Source organism: Phyllopteryx taeniolatus, chromosome 4 (assembly GCF_024500385.1).
Source record: "Phyllopteryx taeniolatus isolate TA_2022b chromosome 4, UOR_Ptae_1.2, whole genome shotgun sequence".
NCBI lineage: Eukaryota > Metazoa > Chordata > Actinopteri > Syngnathiformes > Syngnathidae > Phyllopteryx > Phyllopteryx taeniolatus.
Genome location: NC_084505.1, coordinates 3,744,376 through 3,768,081, shown reverse-complemented (window position 1 = coordinate 3,768,081; position 23,706 = coordinate 3,744,376). Strand labels below are relative to the sequence as shown.

Genomic DNA, 23,706 nt, shown 5'->3' with positions numbered 1-23,706 from the left:
AGATGGACTGATGAAAAGTGGAAAAGTGTTCTGTGGACTCGTTAAAATTGTTTTGGGAAATTGTGGGCATCGTGTCCTCCGGGCCAAAGAGGAAAAGAACCATCCAGACTGTTATGGACGTAAAGTTCAAAGGCCAGCATCTATTATGGTATGGGGCTGTGTTAGTGCCAATGGCATGGGTAACTTACACATCCGTGAAGGCACCATTAATGCTGAAAGGTACCTACAGGTTTTGGAGAAGCCATCCAAGCAACGTATTTTTCATGGACGCCCCTGCATATTTCAGCAAGACAATGCCAAATCACATTCTTCACGTGTTGCAACAGCGTGGCTTCGTAGTAAAAGAGTGCGGGTACTAGACTGGCCTGCCTGCAGTCCAGACCTGTCTCCCATTGAAAATGTGTGGCGCATTATGAAGCGTAAATACAACAACAGAGACCCCAGACTGTTGAACAGCTGAAGCTGTACATCAAGCAAGAATGGGAAAGAATTCCACCTACAAAGCTTCAACAATTAGTGTCCTCAGTTCCCAAACGTTTATTGAATGTTGTTAAAAGAAAACGTGAGGTAACACAGTGGTAAACATGACCCTGTCCCAGCTTTTATGGAACGTATTGCAGCCATAAAATTCCAAGTTAATGATTATTTGCTAAAAACAATAAACTTTATCAGTTTGAACATTAAATATCTTGTCTTTGTAGTGTATTCAATTAAATATAGGTCAAACATGATTTGCAAATCATTCTATTCTGTTTTTATTTATGTTTATCACAACGTCCCAACTTCATTGGAATTGGGGTTGTAAAATATTCCTGAACTAGTTCTATTTCTTCAACTTAAAATCACACTTCCAGGTGAGGCTCATATTACAAGCATTCCTGGATATCGACACGCCCTTACCTAAGAGGGGAAAAAAAGAAGGCAAAAGCCAGTTGCTCGTGTTCTCATTGAATCCAAAGATCCGTAATAATGTTTGTGCTTTCTTGATGGACTCTCACACGAAAACAGGGACAGTTTACCTTCAACCGCGCAAAGCTGGCAAAGTAAGTATGCAGTTGTTTGAACTTATTGCGCTGACGTATTGATCATCGAGTGAAAATGATGTTTTCTTTGTGACAAAGTTAGCCTGCAAATACTGTAATATTTCGTTTGTATGTGATTATCGAAACTATTCACCTCCCACATACGATAAGAGGAGCAGCTATTCTTCATTGGAATCACACAGTTAATAAAAAGACTAACTTCACAAACAGTCTAACTACACAATAATACATAACCATTTTCCTAATTGAAATTCTGCCAGTTTTATCATTATTTATTGCTTTATTGAAATAATTTAATGATAACGACTTTCATTCTTTCCTTTTTTGTCAAACGTGTACAACTGTATTGTGCAAGTAAGCAAGCAGGAGCAGAGCCCAAATGAGCATGTTGAAACACAACCAGTTTCTGTGCTACAGATTCCTGTACAGCACTGACAGACAGCAGATACTTAAGACACCACAATGAGGGAAAACACCATCTGTCCTTTTATTGGATACTATGTTTCTACTTCTAAATAAAGTACTAAAACTAAAACATCTAACCAAATGTGTCTTCTCTCTTGTTCTTGTATATTTTTCTCTTTCCTTTTAGAAATGGAAGCCAGTGTTGTTGTCACTGGTGCCACCAAGCAGCAATGGAGTGGGTCGATTGGAGATTCAGTTAATAGAAGGTATACTGATGTTACATCTGTTATTTTATTTTATTTTTTATTGTTGAAGAATGATGTCATCAACATAAACCAATAACAGAAATATTAGTGTAGTTGAAGCCACATTAAATGAGCAACCTAGTGCAGACTTTACATGCCAACACAGTATAGTAAGTACCAAAATGTAAACAAGCACATCATTCTCAGTACACTTCTCTTAAGACTCTTAACTGATAGATAGATAGATGGATGCCAGTTGTGGTCCATGAAGGCAACTGTGTGTGTGTGTGTGTGTGTGTTTGTGTGTGTGTGTGTGTGTGTTTGTGTGTGTGTGTGTGTGTACATAAATGAGTGTCGGTTTGATATTGGGGAATTCGAACACACACACACATTCAGTTAATAGGAGGTATACTGATCTTACATCTGTTATTTTATTTGATTTTTTTTGTTGTTGACCATAACACACAGGTACCAATACTTTTTATTTGGCAAGCATTTATCCTGTATAACGTTAGTTTAAACTTATATATTGGGATCTGAGAATACATGCAGGAAAACGCTAACTAGGCCCACCAAGATGGCAGATCTTGTGAGTCTCGAATATGAAACGTCACACCCCGGTCGAGCTTCCAGCAATCCTATCCCCTTATATACTCCTGTGGCTTTACACAGATGATAGGGACACAACAATAAGATGGGGAAAATCTTGTTTGAGTCACAACTCACATTATTTTTTTGTCCAATCTGGCCCACTTTGGAACTCGGATAATCTAGATCTGAATCTGACCTCAATAATAAGTGCTACAAATCAGATGAACCCTACAAACATCAAATCATTGTGAGCAGTCATTTTGAGATATCTAATCAAATTTACTGATCAATGGCGTATACACGTCTTCCCAAACAACACACCATGGTAAACGAAAACTACAGCAAAAGCCCAGAGGTGCATGAAACATCAAATGAGTAAAACAATGGCAGGTCGGGATCATTTATGTAATGAAAAGGTTACCTCTGCCTTTTGAACCTAGAGGGGGAAGAGTCAGTACAATTATAATGATTAACAGGAATAGTCAAAAAGTCCACAAACCAGTATTTTTTGTCCTTCATAAAGACAGACTACATCCTCAACGGGTCGACAGTCAATCAGATGCAGTAGAAACAGACATCCATTCATACTCACATTCAAACTGTGACTGAGTGAGAACTGGGCTTGAATCACAATACTGTAAATTACTAATGCATAATTAAGTCATGGATGGATGGATGGATGGTTGGATGACTATTTAAGATTTTATACACAACTCAATTGCCTCAAATACATACACAGGCATAGGTGGCAACTGGCTGGTGATGATGTGTGCGTGTCTGTGTGTGTGTGTGTTTGTGTGTCTGTGTGTGTGTGTGTGTGTGTGTGTGTGTGTGTGCGTGCGTGCATGTGTGAGCAACAAAAATATGCATGCAGCAGCAGGGTGAGCAGCAGAAGATGAAAAATAAATTTGACAGCTTAAATAGACCCCAGGATTGTGGAGATGGCGTTATGTAAGCTCACCGGATGCACATGTTCTCTTATTTGCTTGCACTTGCACGCGTGCATCTCTGGTATACACACGACATATAATGAGTCCAATAATCCTTTAAAAAATAACATAAAAATGTAAACATTACTTAAAAAAGAGAACACAAAATCAGCCTTAAATTACAAGGCTCCTTGCAAATTTGCGAAGAGTGCTCAAGCTGCAAAAAGGAAGTAGCTCAGAGGGTGTTCATTTGAAAGAGTTTTGATCAATGATGACGTAAATGGCTCCCAAAAGATGAAATAAACACCAACACTGGATATTCATGAGAGCAGTCAATTTGAAACCTCCGCACTTAGTGAGCTGACCCAAAAGTGTCCAAGTGGCTGCCATGATAAGAAATGCTTCAATTCGGTAGTGATGAGGAGGGAGGGAGGTTCGTGTCTGTGGTGACGTGTAATTATGGCAGTGATTGTGATGACAAAAAAGTGTGGTTTGAGTCAAGAAAATGACACAAAAGTCATCATGCAATCCTGTTAGAAATGTTTCTGCCGACATGTCATATAAATACAAAGTTTTGAAATCATTTTCTTGGTTTGCATTACCTATTTGTTTCACAGTAACTGGTGGTGTAGTGGTACAGTCGCATGATTTTGGTACAGGTAGCATGGGTTCAATTCCCACTCAGGGACTGTGTCAGTCTGAGTGCGAATGGTTGTCCGTGTCTATATGTGCCCTGCGACTGACTGGTGACCAGAACAGGGTATAGTCCATCTTTCACCCAAAGTCAGCTTGGGTTGGCTCCATCACCCTGTGACCCTGAACAGGATAAGCGGTATTGAGAATTGATGGATGGTTTGTTTCACACATTTATTATTACTTCCACCAATGATGACAAAGAAGACCTTACACTAAAGTACTCCTTTATGATCAAATTTCAGCCAGCCATTATTACAGTGTTTTTTTGCAAGAAAATGTCCATTTGGGCTTAATTCAAGTTTTTCATTTGCTATTTTCCAGCAATACATTTGAAATTTGCATTGATGAATCAACCATGGATTATATAAAAAATGTAAATATGCTCATACAAGGCGATAAAATAATGCGCTGGGCGACTAATCTGCGGCGGGGTGCAAAATGCCGGCGGATTCTGACTTTTGCGCAAGCACACGGCTCGCTGCGCGTTTGCCAATTTGGCAAACTGGTCTGTGCCAAGCTGGGTGTCCTGTCGCAGAGAGGGTGTGTCCTTGGCGATGCGCCCGGCTGAATGATTCGAAACTTAGATCTGCTCAGATCATGTCAAAATACTAGGGCAAGGTAGGCTGCCGGTCTAACGCGATTTTGGGGCACGGGAAGACAGATACTGAGCTCCAGCCAGTCGCCGGCCGTTATCACCAGTTCATTCTGTATTTAATAAGGGTACCCACCCACATTGTCTGTTGCTACACCAACCAAGAACAGTGACAATGCTCCGCTCACGTGTGGTTCTCTTCTGCACAGAGATGTCGCCATCAAGTGTCATTGCGTCACATTTAAAGGGAATGAGAGGAGCCACTTTGATTGGTGGCGAATGAAGTCGGCTGTAAATACAAACAGTGTATGTAGTCTACGAAATTACCAACACTGGTCTAACCAGCCCCTGGGGCACAGTTGCAATGCCCTCGAAAATTAGGCCCACTGTGTTGAATGCCTATGGTGTTAACTGCTTTGGATAAAGTTGTAAATTTTTACCAAAGATTTTTACCCAACCTAATTTCATCCATCCATTTTCTACACCGCTTATCTTCACTAGGGTCGCGGGTATGCTGGAGCTTATCCCTGCTAACTGTGGGCAGGAGGCAGGGTACATCCTGAACTGGTTGCCAGCCAATCGCAGGGCACATATAAACAAACAACCATTCACACTCACATTCACACCTATGGAGAATTTAGAGTCTTCAATTAACCCACCGTGCATGTTTTTGGGATGTGGGGGGAAACCGGAGTACCTGGAGAAAACCCACGCAGGCACGAACTCCACGCAGGCGAGGCCGGATTGAACCAAAGTCCTCAGAACTCTGAGGCGGATGTGCTAACCAGTAGTCACTGTGCCGCGCCAACCTAATTACGTCTCACAATATTAACATCTTAATGTCCCGCTATGTTGCCTAATGACACTTCACTTCATCAGGTTTGTCAAACATATGGCCTGCGGGCCAAATGCGGCCCACTATGTGGTACAATCTGGCCTGCAGGATGAATTTGAAAGTGAAAAAATACAAAATACAATTTGGTGGTGGGTGTTTAGGATGATTTTGTGAATTGTAATGCTCCTGTAAAAAATGGAGCCATTTTTTGTGTTGTCTTGAGGTCTCAGATACAATTTTCATATATTTATGGACGCTTATTATTTCACCATGGATCAATGCTGTGACACCTTTTAATCTCCCTCTTCTCTTTGCTCTCTGAGTTTCATGATGCTGGACTTTGAATCGAACCCTTAATCATGGTGAATAGCTTTTGTGTCTTGATATCAGTGATATCTAGTTCAACTTTTGATCCGCTGGGTATTTCGATTTGTATTACAAGTAAAATGTGCATATAAGTAGTTTGATTACTTTGCTGAAGCAGACCTCCTTGGATTCTCACTGGGACAAAGGGCATCGGAACCCTCCATAAAGACAGCAGGGCCTTTTGTTCTCTTGGCCTTGACTCGCAGATGTTTGTTTAGGAGTCTTTAGGTCAGAATCAGAATCAGAAACATCTTTATTTGCCAAGTATGTCCAAAAAACACACAAGGAATTTGTCTCCGGTAGTTGGAGCCGCTCTAGTACGACAACAGACAGAGAACACTTTTGAGACATAAAGACATTGGAAAAAAAACAGTCACTGAGCAATAAAGGGTTAATAGTTATCTGGAAATGCCGGTACATTATTATTATTTTTTTGACAATTGTGCAAAAGATGCAGAGTCCTCTAGCACTTAGAGCAGTTCGAATGACTAATATTGCAATAGTCAATGACCATTGTACAAAGGGCGCCGAGACTTCAAGGAGTGTATGCAGTTTAAAGTGACGAGTAGCGCAATAATCTGGGACAATGTTGGTTGTGCAAATGTTGCAGATACTCCTCGATCAGTGTGCAAATGGAGCAGATGCTACTCTGGCATGAGTGGCCAGTATTGGTCAACAACAGATATGCAAATAGTGCAGCGTGGCGAGACTACTACAGTGAGTGCACGAGTAATATATAATTGGCCCCACAGAAATGTGGCAACGAACTCAAGTCCAAAAATTGCCAGCATGTTGAATTGAATTGAAGGTTAGGTGTTCAAGAAGTCCAAGGTCATCCTTGGACCATTTGCTTTTTTCTTCCCATCTAGGACCTGACTCTCATAAGTCCCTGGTTGACGGACTTGCTTCTGTGCCTTCTTGATCTTGTCTCCCAACCTTCTTCTCCATGGGGGGGGAAATCTCTGTATTTTGCATCATTGATTATCTCAAGTGACTCAAGCTGTATATACTAGCTTATATGTTTCTGTGATGGTAGTAAAGAGGCTAGCCACTGTCTTAGATACAATTTAGAGAAGTATCTCCTCTGATTGTGAACCTAGAATATAATACATAAGACATAATTATTACTATATAAGCACTCACTCATAAGTGATGCTCACATCACATTATTATTATTATTATTATTTATTAACACATACATTTTCTATATCCCTTATCCTCATTTCGGCTCATGGGTGTGCTGGAGCCTATCCAAGCTGAGGCGGGGTACACCCTGGATTGCTCACCAGACAATCGCAGGGCACTTGTAGACAAACATACAATCAATGAACATTTCACACTCACATGCACACCTCAGGAGAATGCAAAGTCTTCAATTAAACTAACATGCATGTTCTTTGAACGTGGGAGCTAGTTATAATATTAGCAACAATAATCATCATAATTTTGGATGATTTTATTCTTTTGTTTTGTTATTTATCAAAATAGTAACGTCTGTATCGGATTTGATCCTGAATGGTCAGATATGTTTATTTACTGAACTGCAGAGAGTAACAGACCTCTAATTGACACTTTATTTTTACAAATGCTTTTGTAAAGGTAGTGTTGTGTGTGATTGCCTCAAGCAATTTCTGTGCATGTATTTGTGTTTTATCCTTGGTTCCCATCAATAATGCAGTCCAGTTAGAAGCTAACTGTTTTCTACTTGTTTCCTCGTGCCACTTATGATAGATGCACCTGCCTGACTGCTTTAATTATGATAGTAAGATGAGATATGATTTAGTTTCCTAAATTTTGAGGGCTTTCTATATGTTATAACATTTACATTATAAGGCAACGCAAGTTTATTTGTAGAGCAGAAATTGTACATAAGGCAATTCAAAGCACTTTAAAGCTACATAAAATTACAAGAAGATAAAATCATTCGACAAAACAAAAATGATTAAGTCATTTCATTAAAAGTGAGCAGTCCAGAAGAAATACTTTCCAATGCCATATACACAACTAAATACAGTAACTGCTTTGTGGATGGATTTGAAGATTGTCAGAGTTGAGGCCTGTCTGACATCTAGGAGACTGTTCCATATTTTAGCACAATAAAACTGAAACGCAGCCTCGCAGTGTTTGGTTCTGACTCTGGGGACCAGCAGGAGACCAATCCCTGAGGTTCTCAGAGCCCGAGAAGGTTCGTATGGCTCCAACAGAGAGAGATGTACTTTGGCACTAGACCATGAAGAGACTTGAACACAAGTAGAGCTGTTTTGAAGTACTGTATATTCTCTGAGCGACAGGAAGCAATTGCACAGACCTAATCACTTGGCCAATATGGTCATATTTCCTGGTTCTAGTCAGGACTCGAGCAGCAACACTCTGGATGTGCTATAGCTGTCCTATCGCTCAATTAGAGAGGCCAGTGAGCAGGTCCTTACAGTTCTTTTAATTCTATATATTAAGTTAAGATTAATTTTTACCGCTTTTCGATACAGGCGCCGCCAGAAAGAATATAACAGAGACAATTACCTTTTATTAACGTGACGTCACTCACCGCCATGTTTGTTTTTGACGCATTGTTTTGTTCCGGTGCCCCCTCGATTCCAACCGCTAACATGGTGGCCCATCAAATACTGATCATGTGATCAAAAACTAAGCTAAATCAGAAAATAATAGGATGCCAAACCTTACAAAATTAAGAAACAACGTCGAGAGTTATTCTGGGGCACCAACAGGGGCTGTCCATGGGTGGCCACAGCCACCCATATAAATTTCTTGGCCACCCCATTCACCAGTAAGTCACATAGCGGAGAAGTTCTCTCAGCATAACCCCCCCAATGATAGGTTTCCATCAGCAGCCCCCCAACCCCTCAGGGATTAGTTTCATCATCACAAAAAGTGGATCTCAGCACCCCCAATGATTGGTTGCGGTCACCCCACCAACCATTGATGAATTTCTGGAAGTGCCCCTTGACCTATTTGAGCTGAAACTAGCTACAGAGCTTGCCATGCCAATTTCAGCAACCTGACCTAAAGAAACAGACTTAATAAAACATTATCTTAAATGTCAACAGTTCAATGATCATGCAGACAAAACAATAATGGACAATGCCGATTTTGAGTGGAGGCTTCGCTATCCAAAGACAGTAGAGTCACGTCTTCTCACTCAAAGATGACTAATGTGAGGAGTTTGACTAGTTATGGAGTGTTGCCACCAAAATTGAAACATAAGCCCTCAATCATCGGTAAGATGCTGATAGATAATGTCTGGACATGTGGGGGGATGATAGCGCCACTTCTACAACTTGAAGAAAAATACTATTAAATTACAGTTTGTTCGTGTGAAATCAGCATTGACTTAATTTACATGTGAGAGATGACAAACAGTATTTTAGTATGAACTACAATAAGATACTATACTGTTAATCAATCGTTGTTTTTTGTTTTTACAGCTATTCATTCTAAAATGTGGTCTTATGGTGATACATTACATTTATTTACTATTATTGTTGAATGACTGATTTAACTGTTAATTTAGCTGCAAGGAATGACTATTTAATAGTATTTTTGTGACGTATGGAGAGGAGCTGGACCCAAGAGCAGGCGGAGGCAGATAGATTATGATGAAGAGTTTATTTAGGAAAGGTAATGGATGTGGTCCTGGGTGGGTTGGCAGGCAGTGGCACGGACAGGTGGAAGGCAGTGGAGAGGACAGGCGGCTGGCTTGGCGGCAGGAACACGGGAAAACACTGAGAGACACAGGAGTCAAAAAGGGAACGAGGAATAGAGTGGCTTACGTGAGGTAAATAGGGCCGTGGTACTGCTGGAAGTTACTGCAATACTTTGGTGAGGATTTCCGGGAACAGGCAGGCCTACATGTAGGTGGTGACGAGGGCTGATTGGAGGCAGGTGCTGAAAGAGAGAGGGCAGGGAGAGAGAAGGAGAGAGGGCGCAAAGCCTCCAGGCTCCAATAATGGTACTGCAGGGCAGTACACGACAGTACCCCCCTCTCAAAGGATGCCTCCCGGCGTCCTCCCAGGCTTCCCCGGGCGAGCCGTATAGAAGTCATCCAGAAGAGAGGCATCTAGGATGAGCTTCTGGTAAATCCACGCCCACCCATACCCTTCCCAGTCGACTAGGTACTGGAACCCCCTCCCCCTAGGCCTCATGTCGAGGATGCGCGACACAGTGAAGGCTGGAAGGTCGTCTATAATCCGGGGGGTTTGGGTGTTCGGTCGGCCGGAGGGCTCAGGGCGCAGGTGGAGACAGGCTTAAGCAAAGAGACATGGAATGTTGGGTGAATATTTAAGGACTGCGGAAGTTTCAATTGGATGGGAGTGGGATTGATGATTTTGGTAATGGGGAAAGGACCAATGAAGCGCGGAGTGAGTTTTGAAGTGGTAGGTCGTGGGAAGAAAGCCAGACAGATTGGCCCACCTTGTATTCGGGCGTTAGGGAGCGATGACGGTCCGCAAGCTGTTTATTGCCTACGGTGGACCGGGTCAACGCCGCCTGGACGTCCTTCCACACAGCCTGGATTCTCTGGAGGTGGTCTTGAATGGCGGGGACTGCAACTGTCTGCTCCTGTTCTTTGAATAATGGGGGTTGGTAACCAGCCATGAACGGGGACATATCGGAAGCGGCACTGCTGATGGAGTTGTGAGCGTATTCGATCCACGGGAGGAAGGTACTCCATGAGGAGGGTTTGCGTGCGGCCACACAGCGGAGAGCTGATTCCAGGAATTGATTAGCCCGCTCCGTCTGGCCGTTGGTTTGCAGATGATATCCCAAGGACAAACTGGCTGCTGCGCCCACCGCCTGGCTGAATTCCTTCCAGACTTGTAAAGACAACTGGGGACCTCAATCGGAGACAATGTCGATGGGGATACCATGGAGTTTGAACACATGCAAGACAAGGAGGAGGGGGTGGACGGGGGCACGTAATGGACACATTTGGAAAAGCGATCGATGATAGTGAGAATGACTGAGTTACCTTCTGAGGGGGGCAGGCCAGTAACGAAGCGATGTGAGACCAAGGGCGGTTAGGAATCGGCAAGGGGCGCATCAGACCAGCTGGGGGCTGGTGTGAAGACTTCCCTTGGGCGCAGAGGGAGCAGTCTTGGATGAACGCTCGGGTGTCTTTGAAGAGGCTGGGCCACCAGAAGTGCTGCTGGATGAACTGGGTAGTACGGGTGATGCCAGGGTGAGTTAGTTTTGAGTTGTGTGCCCACTGTAGGAGTTTAGAACGTGCGGAATCCAGTACAAACAGGCGGTATGGAGGCCCAGTCTTGGGATCAGGTTGGTTTTTTGGAGCCTCCTTGACCACCTGCTCGATCTTCCACGTGGCACCTCCAATGAAACAGGATGAAGGATGAATGGGTTTGGGTTCTGCTGAGCTGGAGGGTGGTGAGTGAATACGGGATAGGGCATCTGCCTTGGTGTTACGGTAACCAGGATGGAAGGAGAGACTGAAATTGAACCTGCTCAGCAATAGTGCCCAGCGAGCTTGTCGAGGGTTGAGACATTTAGCAGAACGTCGGTAAGCGAGGATTTTGTGGTCAGTCCAAATGATAAATGGCGGTTCAGTCCCCTCCAGCCAGTACCTCCATTCCTGCAGGGTCCATATTATAACCAGCAGCTCTCGGTCGCTGACATCATAATTCCTCTCTGCAGGGAAAAGGCGATGGGAAAAAAAAATACAGGGGTGCAGTTTCTGGGTCGTGGGGTCCCGCTGCGAGAGGACAGCTCCAGCTCCGGAGTCCGAGGCGTCAACCTTCACCGCGAACTGGAGGGAGGGGTCAGTGTGGCGCAAATGGGAGCATTGCTGAAAAGGGTTTTGAGTTCACTGAATGCTTGGGAGGCTGCTGGGGTCCACTGGAAGGGGGAGCTGATGGATCTGAGGCTGGTGAGAGGGATGGCGACCTTGCTGTAGTTGGAGATGAATCGACGGTAGAAGTTGGCAAATCCAAGGAAGCGTTGCAGTTCTTTCCGGGTAGTGAGGCTGGGCCAGTCGGTGATGGCTTGGATCTTGGCGGGGTCCGGTTGCAGTTGTCCTTTTGCAATGATGTAACCGAGAAAATGTACTGAGGAGAGGTGGAATTCACATTTCTTGTCATGAACGGAACAGAGGATAGGACCCAAAAATGCACGACTCCAAAACAAATGGACAGTTTCCAAAAAGAGAGGTTTAATATACGGGCATAGGTCGGTACACAGGCAGGCAATCCAAGAAAGGCAACAGTATCCAAAAACATGAGGCAAAGAGGCGAGGTCGATAATCGGAACAGGGTCAAATCTTATTGTGAGTCTGTGACGTGGAAACAAGGAATGCTGGAACGCAACGACAAGGTACAATGAACTGTTGACGAGAGGGAATGAGACACGAGGTTAAATACAAGGGGTAATTAGGGTGAATGAGGCACAGGTGGTGAAGATGCTCACAGGAGCAGGTGTGTGTGAAACAGGGGGGAAGACAAAACCCGGAACACACACCCATTACAGTACCCCCCCTTAACGGCCGGCCCCAGATAGCCCCGGGGCCCCTGGATGCGCAACATGGAAGTCCCGAATGAGCGAATCATCCATGATAAATGCAGACGGCACCCATGAACGTTCCTCAGGCCCATAGCCCTCCCAGTCCACCAGATATTGAAACCCCCTTCCGACGAGACGACAACAGCCGCTTCTCAGAGAAGACAGGGCCCCCATCCACAAACCGGGGGGGAGGAGGGGGCTTGGAAGGCGGGACCAGAGGGGTCCCTGGCTTGAGTAGGCTGACGTGAAAAGCAGGGTGGACCCGCATCGACCTTGGGAGTCTCAGCTTCACGGTGACAGGGTTGATGATCTTTGTGATGGGGAAGGGCCCAAGGAACCTGGGAGCGAGCTTCTTGGACTCCACCCGGAGTGGAATATGTTTGGTCGAGAGCCAAACTCGCTGACCCACTTTGTAGTTCGGGGCCGGTGTCCTCCGACGGTCAGCAGCGGCTTTGTAGGACCGTCCCTGACGCAGCAGCATCTGGCGGGCTCGCTCCCAGGTCCTCCTGCAGCGTCTCACCAAGGTCAATGCCGCTGGAACTGTGGACTCTGGGGCTATGGGAGGAAACAGTGATGGTTGGTAACCATGCACAACGTGAAAAGGCGATAGACCAGTGGATGCAGAGGGGAGGGAATTGTGGGAGAATTTGACCCAAACCAGTTTCTGAGACCAGGATCGCGGCTCCTGTGAAGCTAGACATTGGAGCCCAGTCTCCAGGTCCTGGTTCAGCCTCTCGGTTTGGCCGTTGGTTTCAGGGTGAAACCCAGATGACAGACTGACGGTAGCACCTATGAGATTGCAAAACTCCTTCCAAAATTGCGAAATGAATTGGGGACCCCTATCAGACACCACATTCTTGGGGAAACCATGGAATTTGAATACCTGATTGATCATTAACTCTGCAGTATCTTTAGCTGAGGGGGGTTTCGGGAGTGCAATGAAGTGAGCCATTTTAGAGAACCTGTCAACTACGGTGAGAATTGTGGTATTACCTTTCGAGGCCGGTAATCCTGTCACAAAGTCTACGGAAATGTCTGACCAAGGACGTTGTGGTATTGGGAGGGGTCGCAACTCCCCAGAAGGACGTTGACGAGAGGATTTGTTAGCAGCACATACCTGGCAAGCGTTGACGTAATCGATAACATCCCTCCTAACATTAGGCCACCAAAAGCGCTGTCCGACCACTGATTGAGTCTTGGCAATGCCTGGGTGACATACAGTTCGGTTCGTGTGAGCCCAGTGGATGACTCTTCCCCTTAAGGTCGGAACCACATAAAGCCTGTTTTCAGGGCAATCTTCAGGGCTCAGAGTGTTTCTCAGAGCCCCTTTAACCGCAGTTTCAATGTCCCAAACAAAAGCGGAAATGAAACATGACTTGGGCAAAATAGTCTTAGGGTCGGACAAAGAATTCTCTTCGCAGAAAATACGTGACAAAGCATCTGGCTTACCATTTTTAGAACCAGGTCAGTAGGATAACATGAAATTAAATCTAGTGAAGAACAGAGCCCATCTCACCTGCCTCGCATTAAATCTTTTAGCAGTTTCAATATACTCAAGGTTCTTGTGAACTGTCCATACTAAAAACGGAGTCTGTGCCCCCTCTAGCCAGTGCCTCCACTCCATCAAAGCCACCTTGACTGCCAGCAGTTCACGGTCACCGATGTCATAATTTTTCTCAGCTGGGGTCAGTTTTTTGGAGAGAAAAGCACAAGGATGTAATTTATCATCCTTGAGAGATTTCTGGGAGAGCACTGCTCCTATTCTGGCATCAGACGAATCGACTTCTACCACAAACTGCTGTTTGAGATCTGGCAAAGTAAGGATGGGAGCAGAGGTAAAGCTCGATTTAAGTTTTTGAAAAGCTGCCTGACAAAGCGGGTTCCATACAAAAGGTTTGTGTGGCGAGGTAAGATCATGCAAAGGAGAGGCTATAGAACTGAAATTTCTGATGAATTTTCTGTAGAAGTTTGCGAACCCTAAGAACCTTTGTACATCTTTGCGTGACGTGGGAGTAGGCCAATTAATAACAGCATCGACTTTGCAAGGGTCTATTTTGACTTCACCTTGAGCCAGGACGAAACCCAGAAAAGAAACGGACGCCTTGTGGAACTCACATTTCTCAGCCTTGACATATAGTTGATTCTGCAGTAACCGCTGCAATACAGAGAGGACATGAATAATGTGAGTCTCCTCATCCGGGGAGAATATCAAAATGTCATCCAAATAGACAAAAACATAAACATTCAACATGTCACGCAGGACATCATTGACAAGGTTTTGGAAAACAGCTGGAGCGTTAGTAAGTCCAAAAGGCATTACCAAATACTCATAATGTCCCGTTGGTGTGTTGAATGCTGTTTTCCATTCATCCCCCTCCCTTATCCTGACTAGATGATATGCATTTCTTAAGTCCAGTTTGGTGAAAATCTTGGCTCCCTCCAGGAACTCAAAGGCGGTGGAGATGAGAGGAAGAGGGTACCTGTTTTTTACAGTTATCTCGTTGAGACCCCGGTAATCGATACAGGGTCGCAGGGTCTTGTCCTTTTTGTCCACAAAGAAAAATCCTGCTCCGGCAGGGGATGAAGATGGGCGAATGATCCCGGCTGCCAGTGATTCCTCCACGTATTCCTTCATGGCCTTGTGTTCCGGCCCTGAAAGAGAGAACAACCTCCCTCGTGGGGGAGTGGTTACAGGCAGCAAGTCAACAGCACAGTCATAAGGTCTGTGGGGTGGAAGGGATTTGGCCTTGGACTTGGAAAAAAAATCTTTAATATCCTGGTAACAGGTGGGCACTTGAGATAAATCAGGATCCCCAGATGGGGTCTGTGGAGTGTCCTGAGAAACATAGCCCTGAACATCACATGGCAGTTTGAAACAGTTCCGGGCGCAATTGCTGCCCCATGACATAACCTGCCCAGAGGACCAGTCAATGTGGGGGTTATGTAATTTCAACCATGGGTTCCCTAAGATAAGGTCATGATTCATGGTGTCAAAAACATGAAAACTAATGCGTTCCGAGTGAGAATCAGGAAATGTCAATGTAAGTGTTTGGGTGCGATGAGTGATCTTGCCCATAAAACTGCCGTCTGCAGCATAGGTGTTGCGGTGGCGTTTTATTTGAAAGGTTCTAAGGTGCATACGTTTAACGAGGAGGGAGTTAAGTAAGTTAGCGTCAGAACCAGAGTCAATTTATACAGGTGTATGAATTTCTTGATCAGGAGAGCATAGTGTCACTTTAGGAAGAACCTTCCTTCATGAAATTCAGACTCACCTCTCCCGTGCCCTTGCTACCGGCACCGTCAACTTTGACGTGACAGTTGCTCACGGAATGACCCAACTGACTGCAGTAGAAGCACCGCCCTTCCCTCAGCCGGCGTTGACGTTCCTCAGGTGGCTAGTCAGTGGGTTGAGACCGGAACCAGGGGATCTGCCTTGGTTTGGCTGGTCACCGAGGCTTGTCCTCCAAGTGCGCGGTGACGCAGCCCTCCGCCGATCTCCATCCAGCTCGCGATCCAAAAGCCTCTTTTCAATTTTTACGGCGAGAGCGATGAGAGTATCCAAGTCGCTCGGCAGGTCTAGCGGGACTAAATGATCCTTGACGGCGGGGGATAGTCCTTGAAAAAAGGCATCGAGTAGCGCCCGATTATTCCAATGATTCTCAGCTCCTAGAATGCGAAACTCAATCGCGTAATCTGACACCCTCCGCTTGCCTTGTTGTGAGGTGACAAGGGAGCGAGCTGCCTCACGATCTGGTGTGGAAAATTGAAAAATTTGCTCCATAGTCTTGACGAAAAAAGCCCATGAATGACACGCGGCGGAATTGCGGCTCCATTCAGCAGTAGCCCACGCCTCCGCACGACCAGTCAGGTGGGAAATGACGAAAGCGATTTTTGCCCGCTCGGTGCCGAAGGCAGCTGCCTGGAGCTCAAAGTGGAGTTCGCACTGCGTGATGAACGGCTTAATGTTCCCAGAATCTCCAGAGAACCTCTCCGGTCGAGAGAGCTGTGGGCAGACAGCAGCGGAGGTGGCAGGTGGCTGCATGGTGACTGCTTCACATGGAAATACCAATAATATTGGGTGTGGTGCCAACTGGTTCCTTCTCTTGAATAATTTTCATAAGAAGTTCAAATTGCGAGGCCACCTGTCTCATCATATTGTCCTGATGCCTTGACAGTCCCTCAAGATAAAGGTGGAGGGCAGCAAGCTGCTCATCCTGCTTCGAGAGGCGTTGACCCTGCGCTTGAAGGGCTTTGCGCACCGGGTCTGAGTCTGCTGGGTTCATGTTATGGCCAGTTCATTCTGTCATGAACGGAACAGAGGATAGGACCCAAAAATGCACGACTCCAAAACAAATGGACAGTTTCCAAAAAGAGAGGTTTAATATACGGACATAGGTCGGTACACAGGCAGGCAATCCAAGAAAGGCAACAGTATCCAAAAACATGAGGCAAAGAGGCGAGGTCGATAATCGGAACAGGGTCAAATCTTACTATGAGTCTGTGACGTGGAAACAAGGAATGCTGGAACGCGACGACAAGGTACAACGAACTGGCGACGAGAGGGAATGAGACACGAGGTTAAATACAAGGGGTAATTAGGGTGAACGAGGCACAGGTGGTGAAGATGCTCACAGGAGCAGGTGTGTGTGAAACAGGGGGGAAGACAAAACCCGGAACACACACCCATGACATTTCCCAGGTTTGACAAACAGGCGGCTCTCGAGGAGGCGCTGGAGGACCTTGCGCACATGGATGCGGTGTTCTTCGGGGGAGCGGGAGAAGATGCGGCTGTCATCAAGGTATACGAAAACAAACCAGTTCGTATGTCACGGAGGACGTCATGGATCAGTGATTGCAAAACTGCATGACCAGGTACTCGAAATGTCTGGGAGAGGTATTGAAGGCAGTCTTCCATTCGTAACCCTCTCGGATACGGATGAGGTGATAGGCGTTACGGAGGTCCAATTTGGTGAATATCTGAGCTTTGCAGAGGGGTTCAAAGGACGGGTCAATAAGAGGTAGCGGTGACTTGTTTTTTACGGTTATGTCATTGAGGCCTCGGTAGTTTATGCAGGGGTGGAGAGTGGTGTCTTTTTTCCCCACGAAGAAAAACCGGAGATGAGGAGGGGCGTATGAGTCCAGCAGCCAGTGAGTCTCTGATGTAATCCTCCATTGCTTTTTTTTTCTCCGGACGGGAGAGATTGAAGTGGAGCTCCCACCAAGAGGTCCATGGCACAGTCGTACGGGCGGTTGGGAGGTAGAGAGATTGCCAAGTCTTTGCTGAATACTGGGGAGAGGTCACGATACTCTTCAGGAATTTGTGAGAGGTCCATTTGGGCAGCAGAGGGTGGTGGATCTTCTGAGGATGGAATGGCAGAGAGCAGACAGTGGGAATGGCAACAAGGACTCCATCTGGTGATGGATAAATGAGTCCAGTCGATGGCGGGTTGTAAAGTTGGAACCAGGGAATACCAATAACTAAGAGGGTCTCAGGGGAAGGAATGACAAAGAGGGAAATGTTTTCGCAGTGATTACCGGAAATGAGGAGCGTGATAGGCACTGTTTGATGGGTGACAGGGGAAATGACTCAGCCATCCAGGGCTGTGACTTTTTTCAGGGACGGAAGTGGTTGGAGAGGGATTTGGAGCTGGTGAGGGAGAGCTAGAGAGAATGGAGGTTTGGCTCATCACGACTCTCTCGGTTCGCGGTGAGTCTGATCATTTGGTCGGCGGGGGCAAGAGGAAGTAAAATGACCAGATTGACCGCAGTAAATGCACAGCCACTGGATGACACGACGCAGACGTTCCTGTGGATCTAAACATGTTTTACCAATTTTCATAGGCTCATTGGGTGCAACGGGGAGGGACAAATGTGCAGTAGATTGTGCAGGAGGCGGGTGAGAAGCTGACGGCGTGGTGCTCCGAGTGGGAGGGTTTTTGTGGAAGCGGAGCACCCTCTCATGTGCTCTCTCTCGCAGTCTGAATCGAATGAATGGAGTACCGGGGAGGAGTTGTGCCATAAGTGAGTGGACCATTTTGCTGCTTTGCCGTGGAGGAGGTGAGTGACATATGCTACTTTGGATCGTTTGGTGGGATAACTGTATGGTTGCAGGTTGAAAACAAGGGTGCAGTTAAGGAGGAATTGGCTACAACCGCCTAAGTCCCCAGAGTAGGGTTTGGGTGGAGGTACATGTGGTTCTTTGTGAGTGAAGTGGGGAGGCTCAGAGTCTGTGGATTCGGTATGGGTACTTACGGGGAATCGAACGGATTGCATCTGTTGAGAAAGGAGGGATACTTGTTGCGTGAGGGAGTGTAGGGATTCCATGATTTCTTGGAGACTCTTTTCTTCCTATGTGGGCACCTTGGATGCTGAGTGCATTCTTAAGCACCTCCGGAGTTGCTGGGTCCATAATGGCCAAAGTATTCTGTCACGGAGAGGAGGAGCTGGACCCAAGAGCAGCGGAGGCAGATAGATTTTGATGAACAGTTTATTTAGGAAAGGTAATGGAGGTGGTCCTGGGTGGGTTGGCAGGCAGTGGCACAGACAGGTGGCAGGCAGTGGAGAGGACAGGCGGCTGGCTTGGCGGCAGGAATGATGTGGATCAGAAACACAGGGGAACACACTGAGAACAAGGAGAGACACAGGAGTCAAAAAGGGAACGAGGAATAGAGTGGCTTACGTGAGGGAAATGGGCTGTGGTATCGCTGGAAGTTACTGCAATACTTTGGCAAGGATGTCCGGGATCAGGAAGGCTTATATGTAGGTGGTGACGAGGGCTGATTGGAGACAGGTGCTCAAAGAGAGAGGGGAGGGGAGAGAGAGGGCAGGGCGTTACATGACAATTTTACAATTATAAATTACATTGAAGGCGGCACGGTGGCCGACTGGTTAGAGCGTCAGCCTCACAGTTCTGAGGACCCGGGTTCAATCCCCGGCCCCGCCTGTGTGGAGTTTGCATGTTCTCCCCGTGCCTGCGTGGGTTTTCTCCGGGCACTCCGGTTTCCTCCCACATCCCAAAAACATGCCTGAATTGGAGACTCTAAAAATTGCCCGTAGGCATGACTGTTAGTGCAAATGGTTGTTTGTTCCTATGTGCCCTGCGATTGGCTGGCAACCAGTTCAGGGTGTACCCCGCCTCCTGCCCGATGACAGCTGGGATAGGCTCCAGCACGCCCGCGACCCTAGTGAGGAGAAGCGGCTCAGAAAATGGATGGATGGATGGAAATTACATTGATATGCTGTTATAAATCCATCATAAATTTGCAGCACGTTGTTACAGTGTGGCTATAGTCAACATAGTTACGCCTACTGTTATTTTTTTTCTTGAAGGGGAAAAAAAAGTCAAATGTTTGGGGAGAGATATTTACTTATCGAAAGTAGAACACTCCCCGCAAAGAGCTGAGGCCCAGTGGCTAGAGCAGAGGCCACTATCTGAGAATGCACACTATTCTGAAATATTTATGTTCATCATTATGTATATTGCAGGTGGTGATGGAGGAAGAGATTATGGTGCAGGGTTGAAGAGACACCAGCAGCCTCAAGAAAGCAAGGTCAAAGTGGTCCGACTATCTGAGCTTATTAGTGTGCTGAGACTTCCACCAAATGCTGAAGCCTGTCCCATGGTATCTGTAATTATCATATCGAATTTCCACATAGCGTACTATAAATGAACAATAGTTGATTAAAAATGCTATCTTATTGCAGGAAAACATGTCAGCTTTTTGTGTGGAGTCACAGGGGAGAACGATGGTGTTTGCTACACAAAAAGATGACTGTGTGGACTGGGTAGAGAAACTTTGCCAAAGAACGTTTCAGGTTGAACCAGAAATTGTATTGTGATTTATTGCTGTCACTGCTTTTTACTTGTGTTTCCTTAGTTTCCTCTCTGAACCAAAAGGTTTTAGGGATTGTTAATCTGTGATATTTCTCTTTCTTCAGAAGCGCACTCACTCAGGCACTAATCAGCTTCACATGGAGGAAAATCAGATATATGCAACAGCAAATGACGGTAACATCAACTGTAGTTATTTTAATGTTTCCCAACAAAGGACTCCCCAACCCCTTTCAATCAATGTAACATTATTTTAAATTAAATATTTTCTTTCAACGCTAGGTCTCCAATAGCCAGTTAGGGGACAAAATAGAACAGTCTTTGGGTAACTCATAAAGATAACAGTGTAGTCTAGTTTGAAAATAAAATTCTGCACAATGACACACAAAACACTTTTTTGTACACAGCCCTTTGTACCATTTTTCCAGCCACAGATTTCTGTGTGGTGGTGCAAAGGACAGATGCAGCAATACGTTGTGGATTGCAGGGTGCATACTGGCTCCAGGTTGGACAAAAGACCCTCCTTCTGAAAGATACTCAGAAGGTGAACATTGTTGGACAGTGGCCATATGAACTGCTGAGGCGATATGGTAAAGATAAGGTAAGGGCTTTCAAATATCACAATAATTAACAAGATTCTGAGGGATTAGCATAAATGTTCATTGATTTGCAGATTACATGAACATGTTTTACAATATTACTCCTAATTCACTTCTGTCTTCTTGAGAAAACAGAAGAGCCACATGAAAATTTTACTTGTACCTATGTACAATACGCACCCCCAAATTACCGGTATCCATGCTAAAAAATGTAAGTATAATCAGGGTTTTTTAGGTTTTGGAAAGAAATATTCAAATATCTTCAGTAACTTTATCCTTCATGATCTTCAAGGCTTTGAGACAAAGTTCTACAGGGCTGACTGCACAGCTGCTTCCCTTCTGTTTTTTCTATTATCTCCAGGAGCTCCTTCCTTCTCCATCTCTGGAAACGGGGCCACTTTCCCAGCACTTACGTGTATTTATATATATATATAAATGGAAAATGGATGGATATGGATAAATATATATATATATATATATATATCCATATCCATCCATTTTCCATTTTCTGAGCCGGTTATCCTCACAGGGAGTGCTGGAGCCTATCCCAGCTATCATCGGGCAGGAGGCAGGGTACACCCTGAACTGGTTGCCAGCCAATCGCAGGGCAATATATATATATATATATATATATATATATATATATATATATATATATACACATTATACTATAATGTATAATGTAATATACTATATAATTATAACAGAGTCAAGAAATTATGGGAAATTGTTAAATGCTACTTACTGACTGTACCGACTCAAGATCTGGATCTGGTCTTGGGGATGGGATGGATCAAAAGCATAGAATACAAAGAAGTATGTGGCCACATGTAGGGATAAAAAGATGTACAATTATGAGAAATAAAGTTGTAATTTTATGATTAAGTATGTAATAATTTTAATGAGCAAGTGGCACGGCACGGTGGCCGACTGGTTAGAGCATCAGCCTCACAGTTCTGAGTGCCTGTCCGGGCACTCCGGTTTCCTCCCACATCCCAAAAACATGCATTCATTGGAGACTCATTGGAGGAGAAGCGGCTCAGAAAATGGATGGATGGATGGATGGAGTAAGTGGCACACAAACCAGTAACAGTTGAAAACGAGCACTTGCTGTCGCTCTACTGTAGAGAGACCTGCAATATATTCATTGGCTAATACTAATACGAAGATAGCTGGGATAGGCTCCAGCACGCCTGTGACCGTAGTGAGGATAAGCTGTACGGAAGATGAATGAATCATGAATGAATGAATCTTACTAATACTCATTAAATCTTTGTTAAAAGCACTGAAATTGAAATAATCCCATCAAATGAGTCAGCCCGTATAGTGCTTTCTCCGAAGCACGAAAGTTGGCAAAATCACATTAGACTCCTCATACTGATGATGATGATAATGATGATGATGACGATTATCGTCCATTGTTCATCAAACCTTTACTAAATGTGACAAAAATCCTCAGCATTCATCACAGCATATATGTTTCTTGTTATATTTGCGCTGCATTCTCGTGATATTAAACTTGTATTCCCTTAAAACATCTTGGAATAAATAGTTTGAGTTTATCATAATTTAGTAAAATTGTATCTTTTCAGTGAGGCCCGACTACTCCGTCATTTGAGATTATGCAGTAACTTGTAATGTTTTGTTTTGCTTTTACCAGCTGACATTAACCATTGAAGCAGGAAGACGATGTAACAGTGGTCCTGGAACATTCACCTTTGAAACAGAACAATCTGAGAAAATATTCAACCTGATTCAAAGCACCATCAAGCAAAAGACTTTAGCTGTTACATCAGGTAACCTTCACCAGGAAGAACACAACGCTTTAGTACCAAACATACACACTAATTCCCCTCTCCCCAAAGTCGCCGCTATGACAAGTGTGCCCTCCATTCTGGAAAACAGGAGGACACAAGTAAAGACATCTCAAGTCACAGAGGACAATACGGGATGTCAAGATGATCCCGCTCATTCATCAGAAAATCAGTCAATACAGCCAGCTCCAATCACACTTATGCCTCTCCCAGTGGTCCCAAAATTTGGCAATCCCTCTGGAAGTCTTCATGGTTGCCAATTTGAAGCTGAATATGCCAACCCAGCTGACTGCATCCAAAATGTACCAAAACCTCAAGCTACCGTGTCTCACGTCTACATAGACCCTGCAAGTGTTCTTCCCCTCCATCCTCCAACTTCAAAAAAATATATAAATACAGTTTCGAACACATTCACCCCACACTCTTGCTTCATTATCAGTGACCCAGACTCTGTTTATTCTGAGGTGTATGATAATGTCAGTCTGGGCAAGAATGAATCAAATGCCAAGTGGAGTGAACAACATAGGAATTTTACAGAGGATGAACCAATTTATACTGTACCTGTGAGTAAGGAAGATGAAGTTTCTGATAAAGCTGAAACCAAACCAGATCCATTTGCCCACCTCTATGCTCAAGTGAATAAAACACCTCCATCATCGAGTCCCTCTGCAACCCCACCTCCCCCATCTTCATCATCCTTAGCCAGCAGCATCGCTGCTACCAAAATTTCTGACACCTCTACTGACGATGTCATCTATGAAAACCTGGGCATCATTTAATTCAGCCGAATATGAAAATCTACATTAAGGCATTACAGTAAGTCCCCGGGCTGAATAGCCTCACCTTCCAAAATGAAATGCGCATGCCTGGTCCACATTTTCATTTTCAGATGTATATACAATTGTATGTATTCAATCTATTTTTAGCCTTTTTAAATAAAAAATGTCTATTGATATGAAAAACAGCAGCGGTGTGAACCAAGAATTAATCTAAATTGATTTCCTGGTGTTTATGAAAAGGGATTTTGTATTGAAATACCATGTCACACACACTGAAACATGCACTGATTCACAGTATGGCATGTTATATTGGCATTTCTCTTTCACTTTGTTGGCGTAATTGATCATGCAGAAACCTGAGTAAAATTACAAAAGGCTAAATCTAATTGTAATATACTGTAGTTCATTTTAACAGTAAAATAATGATTTATTTTAAATGTATTATTTATAATGAAT

At 44.7% G+C, this 23,706-nt stretch overlaps 1 protein-coding gene across 4 annotated transcripts; it reads left to right on the top strand.

The window, feature by feature from the left end:
• Positions 1-884: 884 nt before the first annotated feature.
• On the top strand, positions 885-23,435 carry LOC133477395 (docking protein 2-like). Of its 4 annotated transcripts, XM_061772072.1 has the most exons (8): positions 885-1,043; positions 1,636-1,714; positions 19,713-19,849; positions 19,932-20,042; positions 20,166-20,235; positions 20,466-20,659; positions 22,318-22,453; positions 22,523-23,435. In XM_061772072.1, exons 1-8 carry the CDS (start codon positions 987-989, stop codon positions 23,248-23,250), a joined length of 1,512 nt encoding a protein of 503 aa, XP_061628056.1. In that variant the 5' UTR covers positions 885-986; the 3' UTR covers positions 23,251-23,435. The 4 variants fall into 4 exon arrangements, with proteins under 4 accessions (XP_061628056.1, XP_061628055.1, XP_061628054.1 ...); XM_061772071.1 differs by having other exon boundaries at positions 20,493-20,659; positions 22,318-23,435; XM_061772070.1 differs by having other exon boundaries at positions 20,487-20,659; positions 22,318-23,435.
• Positions 23,436-23,706: the final 271 nt, after the last annotated feature.

What these genes read in the sequence shown, in the direction of transcription:
- LOC133477395 (XM_061772068.1), top strand. Translation starts at nt 987, where the DNA reads ATGGACTCTCACACGAAAACAGGGACAGTTTACCTTCAACCGCGCAAA. An exon ending in AACCGCGCAAAGCTGGCAAA is followed by an intron (nt 1,044 to 1,635) that starts GTAAGTATGCAG and finishes CTTTCCTTTTAG; the next exon opens with AAATGGAAGCCAGTGTTGTT. An exon ending in TTTGCCAAAGAACGTTTCAG is followed by an intron (nt 20,043 to 20,165) that starts GTTGAACCAGAA and finishes CTCTTTCTTCAG; the next exon opens with AAGCGCACTCACTCAGGCAC.